At 40.5% G+C, this 20187-nt stretch overlaps 1 protein-coding gene across 1 annotated transcript in view; it reads left to right on the top strand.

The window, feature by feature from the left end:
* The first annotated feature begins 1000 nt into the window (after positions 1 to 1000).
* Positions 1001 to 20187, top strand: part of COMMD1 (copper metabolism domain containing 1) — a 148320-nt gene continuing 129133 nt past the window's right edge. The window contains exon 1 of the mRNA XM_068564963.1: positions 1001 to 1192. Within this exon, the coding sequence (XP_068421064.1) occupies positions 1016 to 1192 (177 nt within the window). The 5' untranslated portion in view covers positions 1001 to 1015. The remainder of the gene's footprint in view (positions 1193 to 20187) is intronic.

A 20187-nucleotide genomic window follows, 5' to 3' on the forward strand; every position in this document is an offset into this window, starting at 1 on the left:
GGTCATTATATTGATTTTTAAATTGAGATATAATTCACATAGTATGTGAAGTTCATTTTCTTTTCAAGTGTACAATTCAGTGGGTTTAGTATATTCACAAAGTTGTACAATCATAGCCACTGTCTAATTCTAGAACACTTTCATCATCCCCAAAAGAAACCCATTAACAGTCATTCTCCATTCCCCACTCCTCCAGTTGCTGGCAACCATTAATCTACTTTCTGTGTCTATAGCTTTGCCTGTTCTGCACATTTCATATCAATGGGATCATACAATATCTGGCCCTTTATGTTTGTCTTCTTAAACTTATCATGTTTTTTAAAAGGCTCATCCATGTTGCAGCATGTATCAGTAACTCATTCCTTTTTATTGGTGAATAATATATTGATTTTTGGAAATTATATGGGTAAGAAGTTATATTATCTATGCACTTTATTTCAGGATGGTAAAGAAAGTGTTAACAAAATATTTGTTATAGAAAGGAACATTGGATCAGAGCCACTAATCTAGCTGGAAAGACAAGACACATGTAGGTAAAAAGGCAATTAACAACCCAAGAAAACAGACTACCGGGGTATAGTTAAATTTTTCGTGGACAAAGGTGCACAGGTAAGGATTAGGCAGAGATCAGGTTTGAGTGATAGGTCCTTTTCAGTTAATGGATTGGCAAAGCTTGCAGTGAGATACAGCCATCCGAAAGTTAAACTGCCACCCGCATAGGATGCTACTTCATCTAAAGTAATCTCCATTGAGCAATTTTTTCTTCGACAAGCCCCTGGAGTGATGAAGGAAATCAGCGGACGCAAAGTGAGCGGTCTGGAACTTCATGGATTGATAGCTCCGCGGTGGCAAACCCTAAGGGTTGGGTTTTGCTGAGCTGGGAGGGGCCGACACCGACCCCTGCTGGAACTCCGCCGCCGCTTTCCTCTCGCGCCTTTGTCCAGCTGTTTAGGCCCATATCGGCTGCCGTGGCAGGGCCACGCTCAACTGTTGGGGGGCGGGGCCTCCGCCAAGTATGGCGGGCGAGCTTGAGGGATCTAAGCCGCTGAGCGGGTTGCTGAGCGGCCTGGCTCAGGACGCTTTCCATGGGCACCCGGGCATCACGGAGGAGCTGCTGCGGAGCCAGCTCTATCCGGAGGTGCCCCCTGAGGAGTTCCGCCCCTTTATGGCGAAAATGAAGGGGATTCTTAAGGTACCGGTACTCCCTGCAGCCTCCGCCGCGGAGCCGAATCTCTTCCCCGCCGCCCTCCGACTCGTCCCCCCAGAAGCTGAAAGGCTTCCCTCCTCAGACCTCCACTCCAGGGGCTCCACATTACGCTCCTTCAGATCCCCTGCACTCGCTCTGTCCCTTTTCTCACTTTCTTAGGGCTCCCCGCAGCAGCGCTGACCGACACCCACCGGAGAAAACTCTTGGGTTTTGCCTCCAGACACTTCTCTCTTGTGTAGGTCACGATTTCTAGTTGCCTCGGCGGATCTGTGCGCTCCATACTTTTTAAAATTAAGAGCGATCAAGCTATCAGCTTTCCCTGGCCGTGGAAGTGTTCAAGAATGTTAAAGTGATCATGTGTATGTCGGGATGAGGGGTGGGTTAGCCGGAGTGAACCCCTGTCAAGCAGTCCACTGTATGGTTAAGAGAGCACGTTCATCAGCTGGAAGTCAAAGCGTAGCTCAGCCTGTCCAATAGAAATGTAATGAGAGCCAAACATGTAATTTTACAATTTCTAGTAGCCACATTAAAAAAGTAAAAAGAAAAAAGTGAAATTAATTTTAACATTTTGTTTAACCTAGTATATCCAAAATATTATCTCTTCACATGTAATCAACATACAAAATATTAATGAGATGTTTTATATTATTTTTTTCACTAAGTCTTTGAAACCTGGTGAGTATTTTACACTTAAAGCACATGTCAGTTTGGACTAGTTACATTCCAAGTGCTCAACAGTCACTTGTGGCTAATGGCTACCATATTGGACAACACTGGTTTAGACTAAGAACTAGTGATAGGACTGAATCTAGTAATTAGTGTACTCTGGAGATAATCTGTAAAAATTATTTTTGTGGGCCTCCTATGTGTTAGGAACTCTGTTAGACATGTTATATTTTATTTAATTTGTTTCTTGCAAAAACCTTAGGTGGTGTACACCCATTTTAAAGATTAGGAAACAGGCTCAAGGAGTCTAAGCATTTAGCCTAAACGTTCCACTTTGATTAAAGTCAGTGTTGAAATTTCATCTGTTATCCTTTTGCAGTTACTGTGTTTCAAAACTGCTTATTATACCTTAAAAAGGCAGCTATGTTTTTTTTTTTTAAGATTTTTTTGTTGTTATGGACCATTTTTAAAGTCTTTATTGAATTTGTTACTACATATATATATTTACATCTTTATTGGAGTATAATTGCTTTACAATGCTGTGTTAGTTTCTGCTGTATAACAAAGTGAATCAGCTATATGTATACATATACCCCCATATCCCCTCCCTCTTGAACCTCCCTCCCACCCTCCCTATTCCACCCCTCTAGGTGGTCACAAAGCACCAAGCTGATCTCCCTGTGCTATGCGGCTGCTTCCCACTAGCTATTTTACATTTGGTAGTGTATATATGTCTATGCCACTCTCTCACTTCGTCCCAGCTTCCCCTTCCCCCCAGCCCCGCCACCCCCTAGTCCTCAAGTCCGTTCTCTACATCTGCGTCTTTATTCCTCTCCTGCCCCTAGGTTCATCAGAACCATTTTTTTTAAGATTCCTTATGTATGTGTTAGCATACAGTATTTGTTTTTCTCTTTCTGACTTGCTTCACTCTGTATGACAGACTCTAGGTCCATCCACCTCACTACAAATAACTCATTTCTTTTTTATGGCTGAGTAATATTCCATTGTATATATGTGCCACATCTACTTTATCCATTCATCCATCAGTGGACACTTAGGTTGCTTCCATGTCCTGGCTATTGTAAATAGTGCTAGCAATGAACATTGTAGTACATGTCTCTTTTTGAATTATGGTTATGAATTTGTTACAATATTGCTTCTGTTTTATGTTTCGGTTTTTTGGCCACGAGGCATGTGGGATCTTAGCTCCCCAACCAGGGATTGAACCCTCACCCCCTGCATTAGAAGGTGAAGTCTTAACCACTGGACCACCAGGGAATTCCCCTATGTTTCTTTTTTTAAAACTGCTTTTGCGGGCTTCCCTGGTGGCGCAGTGGTTGAGAATCTGCCTGCTAATGCAGGGGACACGGGTTCGAGCCCTGGTCTGGGAAGATCCCACATGCCACGGAGCAGCTGGGCCCGTGAGCCACAACTACTGAGCCTGCGCGTCTGGAGCCTGTGCCCCGCAACGGGAGGGGCCGCGATAGTGAAAGGCCCGCGCACCGCGATGAAGAGCGGCCCCCGCTTGCCGCAACTAGAGAAAGCCCTCGCACGAACCGAAGACCCAACACAGTCAAAAATAAAATAAAATAAATAAATATATTAAAAAAAAAAACAAAACAAAAAAGGAACTGCTTTTGCTTAGAGGATTTGAATCTGGAAAAAAAAAGCAAAGCAATTATTTCACAGAAAGTAAATGGATTGTCTCATAGAAATGTAAGGAGTAATATCTCATATGTGATTCTAGACATTCTAAGTAATTTTAGTTGATATCATAAATCACTAGTGAATACCTTGTATTTCTATCAAATATTACTCTTTGAGTGGTCAGAAAAGGTTTCCTAGAGAATTTGACATCTTACCTGAGTTTCTGAAGTGTTTGCTAGGCCTACAGGGGATGAGGATAAGGGACTGCAGGCCAAAAAGTAAGAACAGCACTTGTGTAGGCAATGTCTTAGGATTTCTAAATATTGGGGGCTACTTCTCTCTAGGTGGCCCATATTTTGATTCTTTTGTTTTGTTATGAGATAAAAATTGCAGTATACTGCGAGAAAAGATTGTCTAGAAACTCTCTCTCTTATTTTCTTTAAAATACATTGCTAAATAATATCTAGGTCTTGCTCTCACTATTTTTAGTCCTCTGCCTGAAGCTAGAATACTTAAGTTTTCTGAGTGGTTTTTGAGTAGCATGGTTCTTTTGATATTGGGAGTAGAATAGAAGATTTGCCTGTGCCTGGCAGCACAGCCTCTGCACAGCTGATTGGTCTGAGGTACCAAGGGAAATAGCCTTCGATTGTTTGACTTAGTGCTGAAACTATAGGCTCAAGATAACATCTAGTTCCAATCTTCATTTACCTTACAAGCAACACTGAGGGATAAAACATCTCTCTAATTCTTATGGAAACATAAAAAGCAAACATGATTTTTAAACAAAAAGGCTTTGAGCAGAGATGGAATGTCTAGCTGCAATAAAAGAGAACATACACAAATAAACATGATGCAAGGATGCTGTAGTATTTGGAAGTAGAGGTCTGAGTAGACTACTGTGGACAGAAAAGCGATATTAGTTCCTTCTGGCAGATTTCTTGGAGATGCCGTTTTTGTTGTTTTTTTCCCCCCCAAATAATTATTTATTTATTTAAGGCTGCGTTGGGTCTTCGTTGCTGCGCGCAGGCTTTCTCTAGTTGCGGCGAGCGGGGGCTACACTTCGTTGCGGTGCGCGGGCTTCTCGCTGCGGTGGCTTCTCTTGTTGCGGAGCACGGGCTCTAGGCGCGTGGGCTTCAGTATTCGTGGTGCGCAGGCTCAGTAGTTGTGGCGCACGGGCTTAGTTCCTCCGCGATATGCGGGATCTTCCCGGACCAGGGCTCGAAGCCGTGTTCCCTGCATTGGCAGGCGGATTCTTAACCACTGCGCCACCAGGGATGCTCTTGAAGAACGTGTAGAGTATTTTAGACTGAAATGAAGGGCAACCACATAGGGCATTTAGGCTAAGAAAGTAGCTGAGGTGGGGCACGAAAATGTGCAGCAGCTTCAAGAAATGGTGAATAGCCCAATCTGACCAATGCATGGCCATACCCAATGTGGAGTATTGGTGTAGGAGGCAAGAAAAAGTGAAACAACTTTTTTATTCCTACTAACCTTTACTCCTGCATTTTTAGCAGGGTATTTTTTTTTCCCTTCAATTAAAAAAATTTTGGTAAAATACATAAAACGTAAAATTTATTGCCTTACCCATTTTAAAGTATACAGTTCATTGGTATTAAATACATTCATAATGTTGTGCATCCATCACAACCATCTGTATCTGTAACTCTTTTCATCTTGTAAAACTGAAACTCTGTACCATTAAACAATGACTCCCTATAAACCACTCCCCCACTCCCCACCAGCCCCCACCATTCTACTTTCTGTCTCTATGATTTTGACTACTCTAAGTATCTCATATAAGTGGAATCATACAGTATTTGTCTTTATTGTGACTGTCTTATTTCATTCAGCATAATGTCTTTAAGGTTCATCCATGTTGTGGTATATGTCAGAAATTCCTTACTTTTTAAGGCTGAATAATAGTCCATTGTATGTATATACCACATTTTGCTTATCCATTCACCTGTCAGTGGACACTTAGGTTGCTTCCTTGTTTTAGCTATCGTGAATAATGTTGCTATGAACATGGGTGTACAAATACTGCTTTGAAACCCTGCTTTCAATTCTTTGGGGTATATACCCAGAAGTGGGATTGCTGGATCATATGGTAATTCTGTTTTTAATTTTTTGAGGAACTGCCATTCTGTTTTCAACAGCAGCTGTGTCATTTTACATTCCCACCAACAGTGTACAAGAATTCCAATTTCTTCACATCCTTCCCAGTTATTTTCTGTGTGTGTGTGTGTGTGTGTGTGTGTGTGTGTTTTGCTAGTAGTCATACTAATGAGTATGAAGGGAGCAGGTTATATGTTTTTACATACTGATGAGAGCACAGGTCAAAACAGTTTTTTCTTTTGTCTGTGGAATCTCAACAATCTTGAATTCAACATGCAGGCTAGAATAAAAGCAGTGAGGAAAACTACTAAAGAAAAAAATGTAGGAGTCTAAGCAGAGGGAAAAAACTGAGGATAAAAATGGAGTAGTATCTCAATTGTCATTTGGTGGCCATACCTTTCAATCATCTATAGAACATCAAGTTCCGTAAAGAGAGTGAAAGTGATAAAGGGACAACAGGGATAGGAGGAAAGGAAAGGAGGGATGCGTAACTCCCGGCAGGGTATGGGCAGTGGGTACACATTAATAATCTCCTTATTGTCAGCTGCCTGCATTCATTTATTCATAGCCTGTGTTTCAAGTTCAGGTGCTTCCTGAGCTGTAGCCTTTCCCTCTAATCTTCACGTTCTTTGCCCGGGTGTAGTGTACTGATTGCTCACATTTGTACTGGTCCCTGTTTTCCACTTGAACTGGAGCTTTTCTACCCTACTTGGCTGGGACATTGACCCTCTGTAGCTTTGCCTGTTGATCACAAAAGGACAAACCCTTCATCTGCTTGTAGATACGTGAAGCTGACTGTTCACTTGATTTAGTTGTATTTTTTGGTATCTCCTGTGAAGCAGTGAAATCAGTGAATTGAGAGTGGTGTGTTTAGTTAGGGAAATGACATCCTATATAAATACTCTGCCTTTTTTTAAAAAATATTTATTTATTTATTTATTTAGGCTGTGCCAGGTTTTAGTTGGGGCACACGTGATCTTTAGTTGCGGGATCACGGCGTGTGGGATCTTTAGCTGCGGCATGAAAGATCTTTAGTTGTGGCATGTGGGATCTTTTTAGTTGCGGCATGCATGTGGGATCTAATTCCCCAACCAGGGATCGAACCCAGGCCCCCTGCATTGGGAGCTGGGAGTCTTACCCACTGGTCCACCAGGGAAGTCCTACTCTGCCGTTTTTATCTAATTTTGTTTTTGCTCACATTTGGAATTTCAACTTCTCATAGATACGTGTTTGCATACTCTCTCTTTCTTGCTCCTGCTGTTAACCTCGCGGGTATGCTCCTTAATTCTAGTTTACTAGAATTCTAGAGAAAGATCTTTAACTATGAACCTGGATCACAGTTTGTACACTTATGTTCTGTATTCACTACTGCCCTCTGTTGGTGATGATGTTATATTTCATCACTGAAATCTCATGTTAAACAAAAAAAATTTTTTTAATATTTATTTAGGCTCTGCCGGGTCTTAGTTGTGGCATGCAGGCTCTTTAGTTGCGACATGCATGCGGGATCTAGTTCCCCGACCAGGGATCGAACCCAGGCCCCTGTATTGGGAGCGCAGAGTCTTACCCACTGGACCACCAGGGAAGTCCCTAGATCCTGTTTTAGAAGTCTACAAATAACAGGCGACAGCTTATGGCTTGGCCTTCCTATTCCACTTCTGCCTCCTAGTCTATTCTCAGCACAGCTACCAGTGAACCTCTTTTTCCCCCTAACTTTATTGAGATATAATTGACAAATAAACCAGTGATCTTTTTAAAACATACATCATACCTACTAACTCTCCTGCTTTCAACCATTCCATATTCGTGGCTTCACCTCAAACTTCAAATAAGATCCAGTCCTTTTACCATAGCCTTCAAGTCCTTATGATCTCCCCCTTACCTATTTCTCTGATCTCATTGTCTTATTCCAGCCACACTAATCTTGTCTTTATTTAAACCTGGTAGGTGCTTTCTGAATTTCTTTAGGACCTTTGCAGGTAGTTGTCCATAGGCCTGCAGTGCTCTTCCCCCAGATATTCATATGGATTGTTCATTTACTTCATTCATTCTCTACTTAAAAGTGATTTCCTATGAGGTCTTCCCTGATCTATACAAAGAGCCTCATCCTTCCTCTCCACTCTTTTTGCCCTGCTTTGCTTATCTTCATACTTAGCACTAACTGAAATTATGTACTTATTAGCTTGTTTTTTTGTTGACTCCCCTATTAGAATGTAAGCATTAAGAAGGCAGGACTTTATTATTATTTTTTCCTTTTTTATCACTAACACCTAAAACTGTTTCTGGCATGTGATATGCACTTAGTAAAAATCTGTAGAAAATGTGAATGAATGAATAGTGCTTAAATGTGGAGATTGCCATTGAAAAGGTAAGCACAGAGAGAAAACCTACACTACTTCTGTATGGGGAGAGCTGGGAGGTATAATACTCTGGAAGGTATAATCAGGGGTCAGCGAACTATGGCCCCTGGGAGAGTCTGGCCTGCAGCCCGTTTTTATAAATACATTTTTATTGGAACATGGCCACATGCTCATTCATTTACATCTTGCCTATGACAGCTTTCACCACTATAATAACAGAGTTGAGTGGTTGTGACAAAGATCTTGTGGCCTTCAAAGCCTAAGATATTTACTATCTGAACCTTTACACAAAAAGTTTGCCGACCCCTGTTTCAGAATGTTCTTAAATTCATAATGTTTGGTATTTGCAAACAATATTGTATATAAATTATAAGTTGGTTACTTGACTCAAATCTAAAATAGGAATATTTAGGAAATAGGGATTATTTGCTCTTATGTCCTCTTGAGGAATTTCACTAGTTTGTTCTTTATGCTCATGAGGTTTGTGGTAAATAAAAAATAAGCTTTAATAATTCTGTAGTACTCAGTGTGTGTTCTTGGTAAAACATGGTTATAATTTTTTTTTAATTTATTTATTTTATTTATTTATTTTTGGCTGTGTTGGGTTTTCATTGCTGCGCGCGGGCATTCTCTAGTTGTGGCGAGCGGGGTCTACTCTTCATTGTGGTGCACGGGCTTCTCATTGCGGTGACTTCTCTTGTTGTGGAGCACGGGCTCTAGGCGGGCAGGCTTCAGTAGTTGTGGTGCATGGGCTTCAATAGTTGTGGCTCGCGGGCTCTAGAGCGCAGGCTCAGTAGTTGTGGCCCATGGGCTTAGTTGCTCCACGGCATGTGGGATCTTCCCGGACCAGGGCTTGAACCCGTGTCCCCTGCATTGGCAGGCAGATTCTTAACCACTACGCCACCAGGGAAGTCCCATGGTTATAATTTGAACTGGGAATTTTTCTTCATATTCAGAGGATGTAAAAAATTTTTTTTTTTAATTTATTTATTTATTTATTTCTGGCTGTGTTGGGCCTTCGTTTCTGTGCGAGGGCTTTCTCTAGTTGTGGTGAGCGGGGGCCACTCTTCATCGCGGTACGCGGGCCTCTCACTGTCGCGGCCTCTCTTGTTGCGGAGCACAGGCTCCAGACACGCAGGCTCAGTAGTTGTGGCTCATGAGCCCAGTTGCTCCGCGGCATGTGGGATCTTCCCGGACCAGGGCTCGAACCTGTGTCTTCTGCATTGGCAGGCAGATTCTCAACCACTGCGCCACCAGGGAAGCTCTAAAATTTTTGTTTATTAATATAATTTAAAATTATATAAAATTTAATGTAAACTTGAGAATCAAGTTTTTACTGTCAACATAATGAAAACTGGTTTAAGTTTATTTGAGAAAATAATATCAGTAACATATATTAAGATTTAAAGTAGTAAAAGACTACGAAATATTTGTATTTTATTTATTTTATTTTATTTATTTATTTTTAAAATTTATTTATTTTATTTATTTATATTTGGCTGAGTTGGGTCTTCGTTGCTGCGCGCGGGCTTTCTCTAGTTGTGGCGAGCGGGAGCTACTCTTCATTGTGGTTCATGGGCTACTCTTCATTGTGATGCGTGGACTTCTCATTGCGGTGGCTTTTCTTGTTGTGGAGCACAGGCTCTAGGCGCATGGGCTTCAGTGGTTTTGGCATGCGGGCTCAGTAGTTGTGGCTCGTGGGCTCTAGAGCGCAGGCTCAGTAGTTGTGGTGCACGGGCTTAGTTGCTTCGTGGCATGCGGGATCTTCCCGGACCAGGGATCAAACCCATGTCCCCTGCATTGGCAGGTGGATTCTTAACCACTGCGCCACCAGGGAAGTCCTGAAATATTTGTATTTTAAATACCTGGTTTTGTCTCTTCTCTTGAAGTTATGAAAATTTATAATTTTTTTGAGAATTAGATTGACTGGAAAGGAAAGACCTGTGGTAATACAGTTTTTGTATCTCTTATAATGGGGATAGGTCATGTGACGTATGCTGGATTTAATTTAATTTTTAATTTTGCAAACATTCAGCTACCTATATGCTTTCTCTTAATAACTTTTATTGTAAATATTATTTAAATTTATTAAAGAAAGTATAGAAATTTGAAACGTGTAAAAACACACAATATCTGCTGACATGACCATTATTAATATTTTTGTACATTTTATTTATCCAACAAATATTTATTAAGCATACATATTTTTTTAATGGAGAGTAGACTTTTTTAATTGGTGTTTTCACCATTGTGTTTAATGTGTTCATTTAAAATTAGAGCTGGTAAGCAACTCCATGAAAGGAACATCACTAACTAAATGGTTTATTTTACTCCTCCAGTGTAGTAAAATTTTCAATACATCTTGGTTGTCCTTTTTACAAATCCTCCAGAACCTCACGAAGTGCTTGACCCGTGGTGGACAGTAGTAAATCCATCTTCATTAAGCAGCAAATATTAAAAAATAATTGAAATTCTGTTAGAGGTACTAATTGAAGATATTCTATATTTACTTCACCTGACTCCTAAAACGTAAAATAAAAGACAGTGTACAGATACTTAGGCCTGTGTAACAGTGAAGAAAACTCAGCTTGGAAAGAGTTGGTCATTGGCCAACAAGAAATTTCAACAAGTTTAGACTTGATGGGATTCAGTGGCCTCTGGGAGATGGGGGTGGGTGGGTGCCCAACCCGGGCACCACCTGGCTTCCCTAAGCATCTTAATTATATGCCATGCACTGTGCTTGGGATACAGCAATAAACATCACAGCTATAGTCCCTGCCCCAGTGGATCAGATAGCTCCTGGAGAATATAGGCATTAAGCTAATGGTTAGGGGTATTTGGAAAAGGCAGTCACAGAGTACTCTGTGTCAACTTAAGTAAATTATAGGCAGTTTAGAGTAGCTCCTAGCCCACTTGACAGCGTGAACAAAGAAAGAGAAAAGGGGGGAAAAGTCCTACTTTTTAAAATTTTTTGGCTGCATCGGGTGTTAGTTGCGGCATGTGGGCTCTTCGTTGTGGTGTGTGGGCTCCTCTCTAGTTGTGGCACATGGGGTCCAGAGTGCATGGGCTCTGTAGTTGCGGCACTCGGGCTTTCTAGTTGTGGCACGTGGGCTTAATTGCCCCGCTGCATGTGAGATCTTAGTTGCCCGACCAGGGATCGAACTGGGATCCCCCTCTTTGCAAGATGGATTCTTAACCATTGGAAAACCAGGGAAGTCCCAGTCTTACTTTTTAGATATAGTGGACTAAAAAGAAAAGATAGAAACAGCACAGAACTAACTTCCCCTAGTTGTCTAGCCCTGGTCCCAAGGTTGAGGTTTCTCATGAATATGGCTGATGAAAGTCATGATAATGTCTTTCCTGGATGAGTACATGGCTGCTCTGGGACCTCATTTTCAGTTTCTTGCCTCGATCTTTTGGACCGTATTGGCTATCAGAGTGTCTCTTGACCAGACCAAAATGTGTGCTGTAGTAGCTCCATCTTCTCACTGGGGCTCAGTTTACTTAACTGTGCCTCTTCTCAGATCCTGAAGCATGCTCTCAAGTAGCTCCTTAAGAAAGGATATATGAGAGGTAATTTTTTTCTTTTTAAGTCATAAAAGATATATTTATTCTAGTCTCACACTTAATTGCTAGTTTGGCTGGGAAGATATTTCTAGGTTGTGAATAATTGAGTCACAGTTTTGAAGGCATTGTTTCATTGAATGTGACCTGTCTTTTTCTCTCTCTGGAAGCTTTTAGGATTTTCTCTTTATCCTTTATTTCCTTGAATGCCATTGATGTATGACTTTCTTTCACTTCATTCTTTGGGCTACTGTGTGCCCTTTCAATCTGGAGACTCATGACCTTTTAGTTCTGGGAAAAGTTGTATTTCTACTTTATTTTCTTTTTTCTTTCTTTTTTTAAAATTGAAGTATAATTGTTTTACAATGTTGTGTTAATTTCTGCTGTACAGCAAAGTGACTCAGTTATACATACATATATATATGTGTGTGTGTGTGTGTATATATATATATATATATATATATATATATATATATATATACATTCTTTTTTTTAATATATTTATTTTATTTTTGGCTGCTTTGGGTTTTCGTTGCTGCGTGCGGGCTTTCTCTAGTTGTGGTGAGCTAGGGCTACACTTCATTGCAGTGTGCGTGCTTCTCATTGTGGTGGCTTCTCTTGTTGCAGAGCACAGGCTCTAGGCGTGCAGGCTTCAGTAGTTGTGGCATGTGGGCCCAGTAGTTGTGGCTCATGGGCTCTAGAGCGCAGGCTCGTAGTTGTGGCGCACGGGCTTAGTTGCTCCACAGCATGTGGGAGCTTCCTGGACGAGGGCTCGAACCCGTGTCCCCTGCATTGGCAGGCGGATTCTTAACCACCGCGCCACCAGGGAAGCCCTACATTCTCTTTTATATTCTTTTCCATTATGGTTTATCCCAGGACATTGAATATAGTTCCCTGTGCTATACAGTAGGACCTTGTTATCCACCCATTCTATATGTAATGGTTTGCCATCTACTAACCGCAAACTCCCAGTCCATCCCTCCCCCACCTCCCCTCCCCCTTGCCAACCACAAGTCTGTTGTCTATGAGTGTGTTTCTGCTTCATAGATAGGTTCATTTGTGTCATATTAGATGCTACATATAAGTGATATCATATGGTATTTGTTTTTCTCTTTCTGACTTACTTCACTTAGTATGACAATCTCTAGTTGCATCCATGTTGATGCAAATGGCATTATTTCGTTCTTTTTTTATGGCTGAGTAGTATTCCGTTGTATCATATCTTCTTCATGTACCATATCTTCTTTATCTATTCATCTGTCAGTGGACATTTAGGTTGGTTATTTTCTTATCTCTTTTTTTCTCTATTCTCCTTCTAGCACTCTGATTTTTCAAATGTTAGACCTTCTAGACTGAATCCTCAAATTTTCTTTTATTTTCTCATTTTCCATTTATTTGTTTTTTCTTCTACTGTTTGATAGATTTCTCAACTTTGCCTTCTAGCCTTTTCTTTTTTGGCTGCACCACACGTTATACAGGATCTTAGTTCCCCAGCCAGGGATTGAACCCACGCTCCCTGCAGTGGAAGCGTGGAGTCTTAACCACTGGACCGCCAGGGAAGTCCCCTTTCTAGCCTTTTAGTTGAATTTTTCATTAGATCATGTTTTTAATTTCCAAGAGTTTTGTTTTGGCATGGACGATATCCTATATTTAGCCAATGTAGGAGAAGAAGAAGTTTTTCCTTGACTCTCTTGGGATTCCTGGCCAGGTCTGAAATTTAAACTGACAAAGACAGATTGACAGGAGAGAAGTGTACAAATTTTTTTTTTAGTACATTAATTTAATTAATTTATTTATTATTTTTGGCTGCCTTCGTTGCTGCGTGTGGGCTTTCTCTAGTTGCGGCGAGTGGGGGCTACTCTTCATTGCGGTGCATGGGCTTCTCATTGCAGTGGCTTCTCTTGTTGCAGAGCACGGGCTCTAGGTGCGTGGGCTTCAGTAGTTGTGGCTTGTGGGCTCTAGAGCACAGGCTCAGTAGTTGTGGCGCACGGGCTTTGTTGCTCTGTGGCATGTGAGATCTTCCCGGACCAGGGCTCGAACCCGTGTCCCCTGCATTGGCAGGCAGATTCTTAACCACTGCGCCACCAGGGAAGCCCTGAGAAGTGTCCACATTTGTTTAATGTAAGTTTTGTGTGACAAGGGAGCCTTCATAAGGAAATGAAAACCCAAAGAAACAGACCTGAGTATTTTATGATATGTTTGATGACGAGTGGACAGTTCATGGAGAAATAGGATAGGTTAAGGAGTATGAGGTAATTGTAGTAAACTGAGGGAATTTAGCAAGGCCTGTTTGTAGGCTTCTTCTTGGCATTCCTTTGTTTTGCGAGATAAGAATGGACGTTCCATTCCTCTGGGTATAGTGAGGGCACCTCTCACATGAGGGTTTTATGACCTGTTTTGAGGAGAAGGGTTGGTGAGGAGGTCAGGGTGACTTTCCTCCTCTTTCTTTTCTTAAATTACTTCACCTTAAGATATTCAATATGCCAGGGTGCCATAATTTGGGGTAAAATGTCCAGAACCCCATCACCACCAGCCTCTCCTCTCTTTTTTAAAATACAAGGGAGAGCATACAGTACATAATTTTCTGCATTTGGCTTTTAAAAAATTTGACTCTGTTTTTTTGAATATGTATTTTTTTCTTTTGGCTGCATTGGGTCTTCACTGCTGCGCACAGGCTTTCTCTAGTGGCGGTGAGCGTGGGCTACTCTTCGTTGTGGTGAGCGGGCATCTCAATGCGGTGGCTTCTCTTATTGTGGAGCACAGGCTCTAGGCATGCAGGTTTCAGTAGTTGCAGCACACTGGCTCAGTAGTTGCGGCACACGGGCCCTAGAGCGCTTGGGCTTCAGTAGTTGTGGCGTGTGGGCTCAGTAGTTGCAGCGCGAGGGCTCTAGGCCGTGTGGGCTTCAGTAGTTGTGGCGCAGGCTTCAGTAGTTGTGGCTCGTAGGCTCTAGAGTGCAGGCTCAGTAGTTGTGGTGCACGGGCTTAGTTGCACCATGGCATCTGGGATCTTCCCGGACCAGGGCTCGAACCCATGTCCCCTGCATTGGCAGGCGGGTTCTTAACCAGTGCGCCACCAGGGAAACCCCAATAACCTGGAAACTTTTGTGGAAAGTATTTATGGTAAAAGCAGAGGCTTAAAAGTGAATTTGGGGCTTCCCTGGTGGCGCAGTGGTTGAGAATCTGCCTGCCAATGCAGGGGACACGGGTTCGAGCCCTGGTCTGGGAAGATCCCACATGCCGCGGAGCAACTAGGCCCGTGAGCCACAATTACTGAGCCTGCACATCTGGAGCCTGTGCTCTGCAACAAGAGAGGCCGCGACAGTGAGAGGCCCACGCACTGCGATGAAGAGTGGCCCCCGCTTGCCGCAACTAGAGAAAGCCCTCGCACAGAAACGAAGACCCAACACAGCCATAAATAAATAAATAAATAAATAATTTAAAAAAAAAATGAATTTGGTATCAAGTTTACAAAATGACTCAAGGTCACTGCCCATTAGTGATTTCGTTATTGTTGTCAAAGAATGGTTTTACTAGCTTCTCTTTTGAAATTTATCTTGTGGCATATATGCAGTGAAAAAGCCAGTTGTGAAAAAGCCATAATGCTTTTAAATATTGAGCTTTCTTGTCTCTGCAGTAGGGTTTTTGGATTTATTATATAATGTTAAAAGATTTTACTGTGTAAGATATTTTAAAATCTGGTATTGGCCTTTCTTTACAAATGAAAAGTATGTAAAGCAGTATCTTTTTGATACTTAAGTCAGTTTAAGAACGAACTTCACCCGTATACGTTTTGGACAGTAAATATTAAGTGATAAGAAATTAACTTGAGTATAAAAAATGGATGCAAAATATCTGGTCTTAACATGTTTAGATCAGGAGACATGAATAGCAGAGACAGAAAACATTTGACTTATTCTGTCATATTTTCAGGATTCATTTGTCTTCTCTTAACTATAAGCAGTAATTCTCTTTTTCTACTTTAGATGGCAGTAGAATATTGGCTTGCTAGTAACACTGATAAGATACGTTGGAAGCAACGTAATGTTTAAAATGTTCTTTCTCTTGAATTGTTCTAGTTCAGAAAACAAAGTTGGCTACTCAACAATAAGAATTTCTTATCCAAAAGAAGTCTAAATATTTGGTTTGATATTTTGAATTTAGTAATATCATTTTCTGGAAAACTTAAAGCTCTGTAAACAGATTCCTTTTGCTATATAGTTCTTTAGGTTTTGTGTAAGTAAATTTTGCTAATTTCATTGATGATTTTTAAAAATTTAATTTTATTTTTATAATATATTTTTAACTGAGATATAGTTGATGTACAGTATTATATAAGTTACAGGTGTACAACATGGTGATTCACAATTTTTAAAGGTTATACTCTATAGTTATTATAAAATATTGGCTATGTTCCCTGTGTTGTACAATATATCCTGTAACTTATTTATTTTGTACATAATAGTTTGTACCTATTAATTCCCAACCCCTATCTTGCCCCTCCCTCACTTTTGGGAATTAAGATAATAACTCATGAGATGTATTCCTACTTCTCTGAAGGACTGGCAAACAACTGTTTGATGTTAGGTTTTTTGTGTCACTGAACATCACATGATAAAGCAGCAACTGCAGATTACCAGCTAGAATTTGCAGACTATGTGAATAGGATCAAATGACCTGTAATGACGTGTTCTGTAAGTTTTTTTCCTTTCTTTCTTCGTTTAGAGTAAAATGCATATTAATTGAAGACCTTTTTTTGGTTCTCCTATCTCAAAGCAGCTATTCTAGGTCTGAAAACTTGACTTGGGTTGAAGGAGTTCCTGGGTAGGAATATTTTTAAAGAAAATTTCTATCTTTGATTTACCTATCAAATACAGTCAGTCCTGCTTATTCATGGCTTCTGCATCATAGGATACAGAAGGACAACTGTACTATGCCATTTCATATAAGAGACTTGAGCATCTGTGATCTGTGGACACCAAGGGACAACTGTATTTATTGAGTCCCTAATGTGCTATACCCTGCTCTGTACACAAAGGTGAATGTGATAGTCCATGTCTTAAAGAATCCTGTATTATATGGTAAATTCCTTAAGAAAGGCATAAATAATGTGTTCTGCTAGAATGGATCCTAATTTATAATCCTTATAAACTACAGAAATATAAAAAGTCAGGGGGTTTTGGTCATAATAAAACACCTACTTTTTTTGGCTTTGTTTTAACTTAGAATGTAATTTTTATAAATTTTAACTTCCATTATGGTTCATCTTTAATAAAAATTTATGTTTCAACTAGTTCCTTTTAAAAAAAAAAAGCCATATGATACTAAATTGTAGAAATTTTGGTATGGGTTGTGTTATGTGTGCTGTATATATGATTAAATGTAATGTTTGTATATGCCAGTATGGGATTATCTCTGAAAGATACTGTTCTCTGTCATGTCATCTGATTTCTTCCACAGTTTTCTATAGAGTTCTTCCTTCCTTCCTCCCTCCCTCCCTCCCTCCCTTCCTTCCTTCCTTTCTGCTGTGACGGGTCTTAGTTGTGGCACGTGGGATCTTTGTTGCCACGTGCGGGCTCTTCATTGCAGCATGCGGGATTCTCTCTAATTGTGGCGTGCGGGGTCCAGAGCGCGTGGGCTCTGTAGTTGAGGCACACGAGCTCAGTAGTTGTGGTGCACGGGCTTAGTTTCCCCGTGGCGTGTGGGATCTTAGTTCCCTGACCAGGGATCGAACCCACGTCCCCTGCATTGGAAGGTGGATTCTTTACCACTGGACCACCAGGGAAGTCCCTATAGACCTCTTTCTGTAAAAAGAAGCTACCATTTATGAAATCCTTAAATTTCTGTTTTGTTTTTCCTGAGCATATATTACGTAAGAAATCATCAAACATTTACAAATCATTTATCATTTATTTAAAATATGTTTGTTTATTCAAACAAACATTTATTGAGTACCTGCTATGTGCCAGGTCCTGTGCCTGGCACTGGAAATATGAATGAACCAAACTGACAATTTTCCTGCCTCCTGAACCTTACACTGAAGGGGGGCTGTGATTTCCTGACAGTAAACAAGAATATATGCATAAAGGAATGGTGGCAGAAAATGTATTCATTTTTTACGTACTTCCTCCCCTTCACCTCTAATAACCTTTTTTGATCCATTAAAGTCAATGACAGACACTTCCCTGGGATAATGAATCTTAAATCATTAGTATCTTTGATTTTCTTTTAAGAAAACCACTAGATTTTACTTAAAATCAAGGTGATAGATGTTAACATATTAATTTTATATAAATTTCATGTTTAGAACGAAATCTCCTAGTATGTTATTTTTTTACCATCCAGATTTGCTTGGTATATAATAAATTTCTTAGTATAGAGATATAAAGTGACTTAATTTTTCTATTGAGGATTCCACTCCTATACATATATCATACATGAGATGTACTCTTCTTTAGATCTCTTTAATTATCTGTCCCTGAAGTCAGTGGATCTTTGTATCTTTTCTGGCTTTTCAGCTAGTTCCCTAGAAAGAACACTTAAATTTTATTTTCAGATACTTCTTAATTGAATATAGCATACATAAAGAAAGGTACACAAATCACATGTGTGCAGCTTAATGAATTTTCACAAACTGAACATACCCATATAACCAGCACCCTGATCAAGAAACCAAATACTACTAGCACTCTGGAGCCCTCCTTATGCCCTCTTCCTGTCACTAGGCACCCACCTCCAAGGGAAGCACTTTCCTAACTTGTAATACCATAGTTTAGTTTTGCCTGTTTGTGAACTTTATATAAATGGAATCTTATAGTACATACTCTTGTGTCTGGTTTCTTTCACTCACCATGTTTATGAGATTCAGTATTATTGCATATAGTTGTAGAGTCATTCATTCTTATTGCTGTAGAGGAGGGGTCAGTAAACTATGCCCCATAGGCCAGATCTGGTCCCCTGCCTCTTTTTGTACAGCCAGTGAGCTAAGAATAGTTTCTACTTTTTTTAATGGTTTAAGAAAAAGAATTTTTTGTGGCACATGAAAATTATATGAAATTCAAGTTTCAGTGTCCATAATAAAGTGTATGGTTGCTTTTGCTCTACAAGGGCAGCGTTAAGTAGTTGCAATAGAGACGGGATGGTTGGCAAAGCCTAAAATACTTACTGTCTGCCCTTTATAGGAAAAATTTGCCAACTCCTGCTGAATACACCAGTGTTTGAATATATCACAATATGCTTATCCATTCTACTGTTGTTGGGGATTTGAGAAGTTTCCAGTTTTTGCCTTATTATGGATAGAAGATACTACTTTTTTAAAATAAATTTAATTATTTATTTTATTTTTATTTTTGGCTGCGTTGGGTCTTTGTTGCTGCACACAGGCTTTCTCTAGCTGTGGCGAGCGGGGACCACTCTCCTTTGCGGTGGGCAGGCTTCTCGTTGCGGAGCACGGGCTCTAGGCGCACGGGCCTCAGCAGTTGTGGCTGCTGGCTCTAGAGCCCAGGCTCAAGAGTTGTGGCGCACGGGCTTAGTTGCTCCGCGGCATGTGGGATCTTCCCAGACCAGAGTTCGAACCCGTGTTCGATGCATTGGCAAACGGATTCTTAACCCCTGCGCCACCAGGGAAGTCCCTGAGTTGTATTTCTTTTGAACTCCTATATAACTGAGATGTGTTCTGCTTTGAAGCTGCAAATAATTAAATATGTTTGTATATTCTTTTCCTCAACTTTTATAACTCTGTTATCTCTCATCGTACATTCTACAGCCTTTCCAATAGTTCTTTAATGGTCTTATGACCTAGTACAGCTAGTGCAGTATTTATCTTTACTCTCGTTCTTTTTTTTTTTTGAATTTTTGAATTGTATTTAATTAATTTTTTTATATAGCAGGTTCTTATTAGTTATCTATTTTATACATATTAGTGTATATATGTCAATCCCAATCTCCCAGTTCATCCCACCACCACCACCACCACTTCCGCCATTCTCCCCCCTTGGTGTCCATATGTTTGTTCTCTACATCTGTATCTCTATTTCTGCCCTGCAAACCGGTTCATCTGTACCATTTTTCTAGGTTCCACATATATGCATTAATATATGATATTTGTTTTTCTCTTTCTGACTTACTTCACTCTGTGTGACAGTCTCTAGATCCATCCACGTCTCTACAAATGACCCAGTTTCGTTCCATTTTATGGCTGAGTAATATTCCATTGTATATATGTAGTACATCTTCTTTATCCATTCATCTGTCGATGGGCATTTAGGTTGCTTCCATGACCTGGCTATTGTAAACAGTGCTGCAATGAACATTGGGGTGCATGTATCTTTTTGGAATATGGTTTTCTCTGGGTAAATGCCCAGTAGTGGGATTGCTGGGTTATATGGTAATTCTACTTTTACTTTCTTAAGGAACCTCCATACTGTTCTCCATAGTGGCTGTATCAATTTACATTCCCACCAACAGGGCAAGAGGGTTCCCTTTTCTCCACACCCTCTCCAGCATTTGTTGTTTGTAGATTTTCTGATGATGCCCATTCTAACTGGTGTGAGGTGATACCTCATTGTAGTTTTGATTTGCATTTCTCTGATAATTAGTGATGTTGAGCAGCTTTTCATGTGCCTCTTGGCC

Source organism: Eschrichtius robustus, chromosome 15, assembly GCF_028021215.1.
Source record: "Eschrichtius robustus isolate mEscRob2 chromosome 15, mEscRob2.pri, whole genome shotgun sequence".
Classification (NCBI taxonomy): Eukaryota; Metazoa; Chordata; class Mammalia; order Artiodactyla; family Eschrichtiidae; genus Eschrichtius; species Eschrichtius robustus.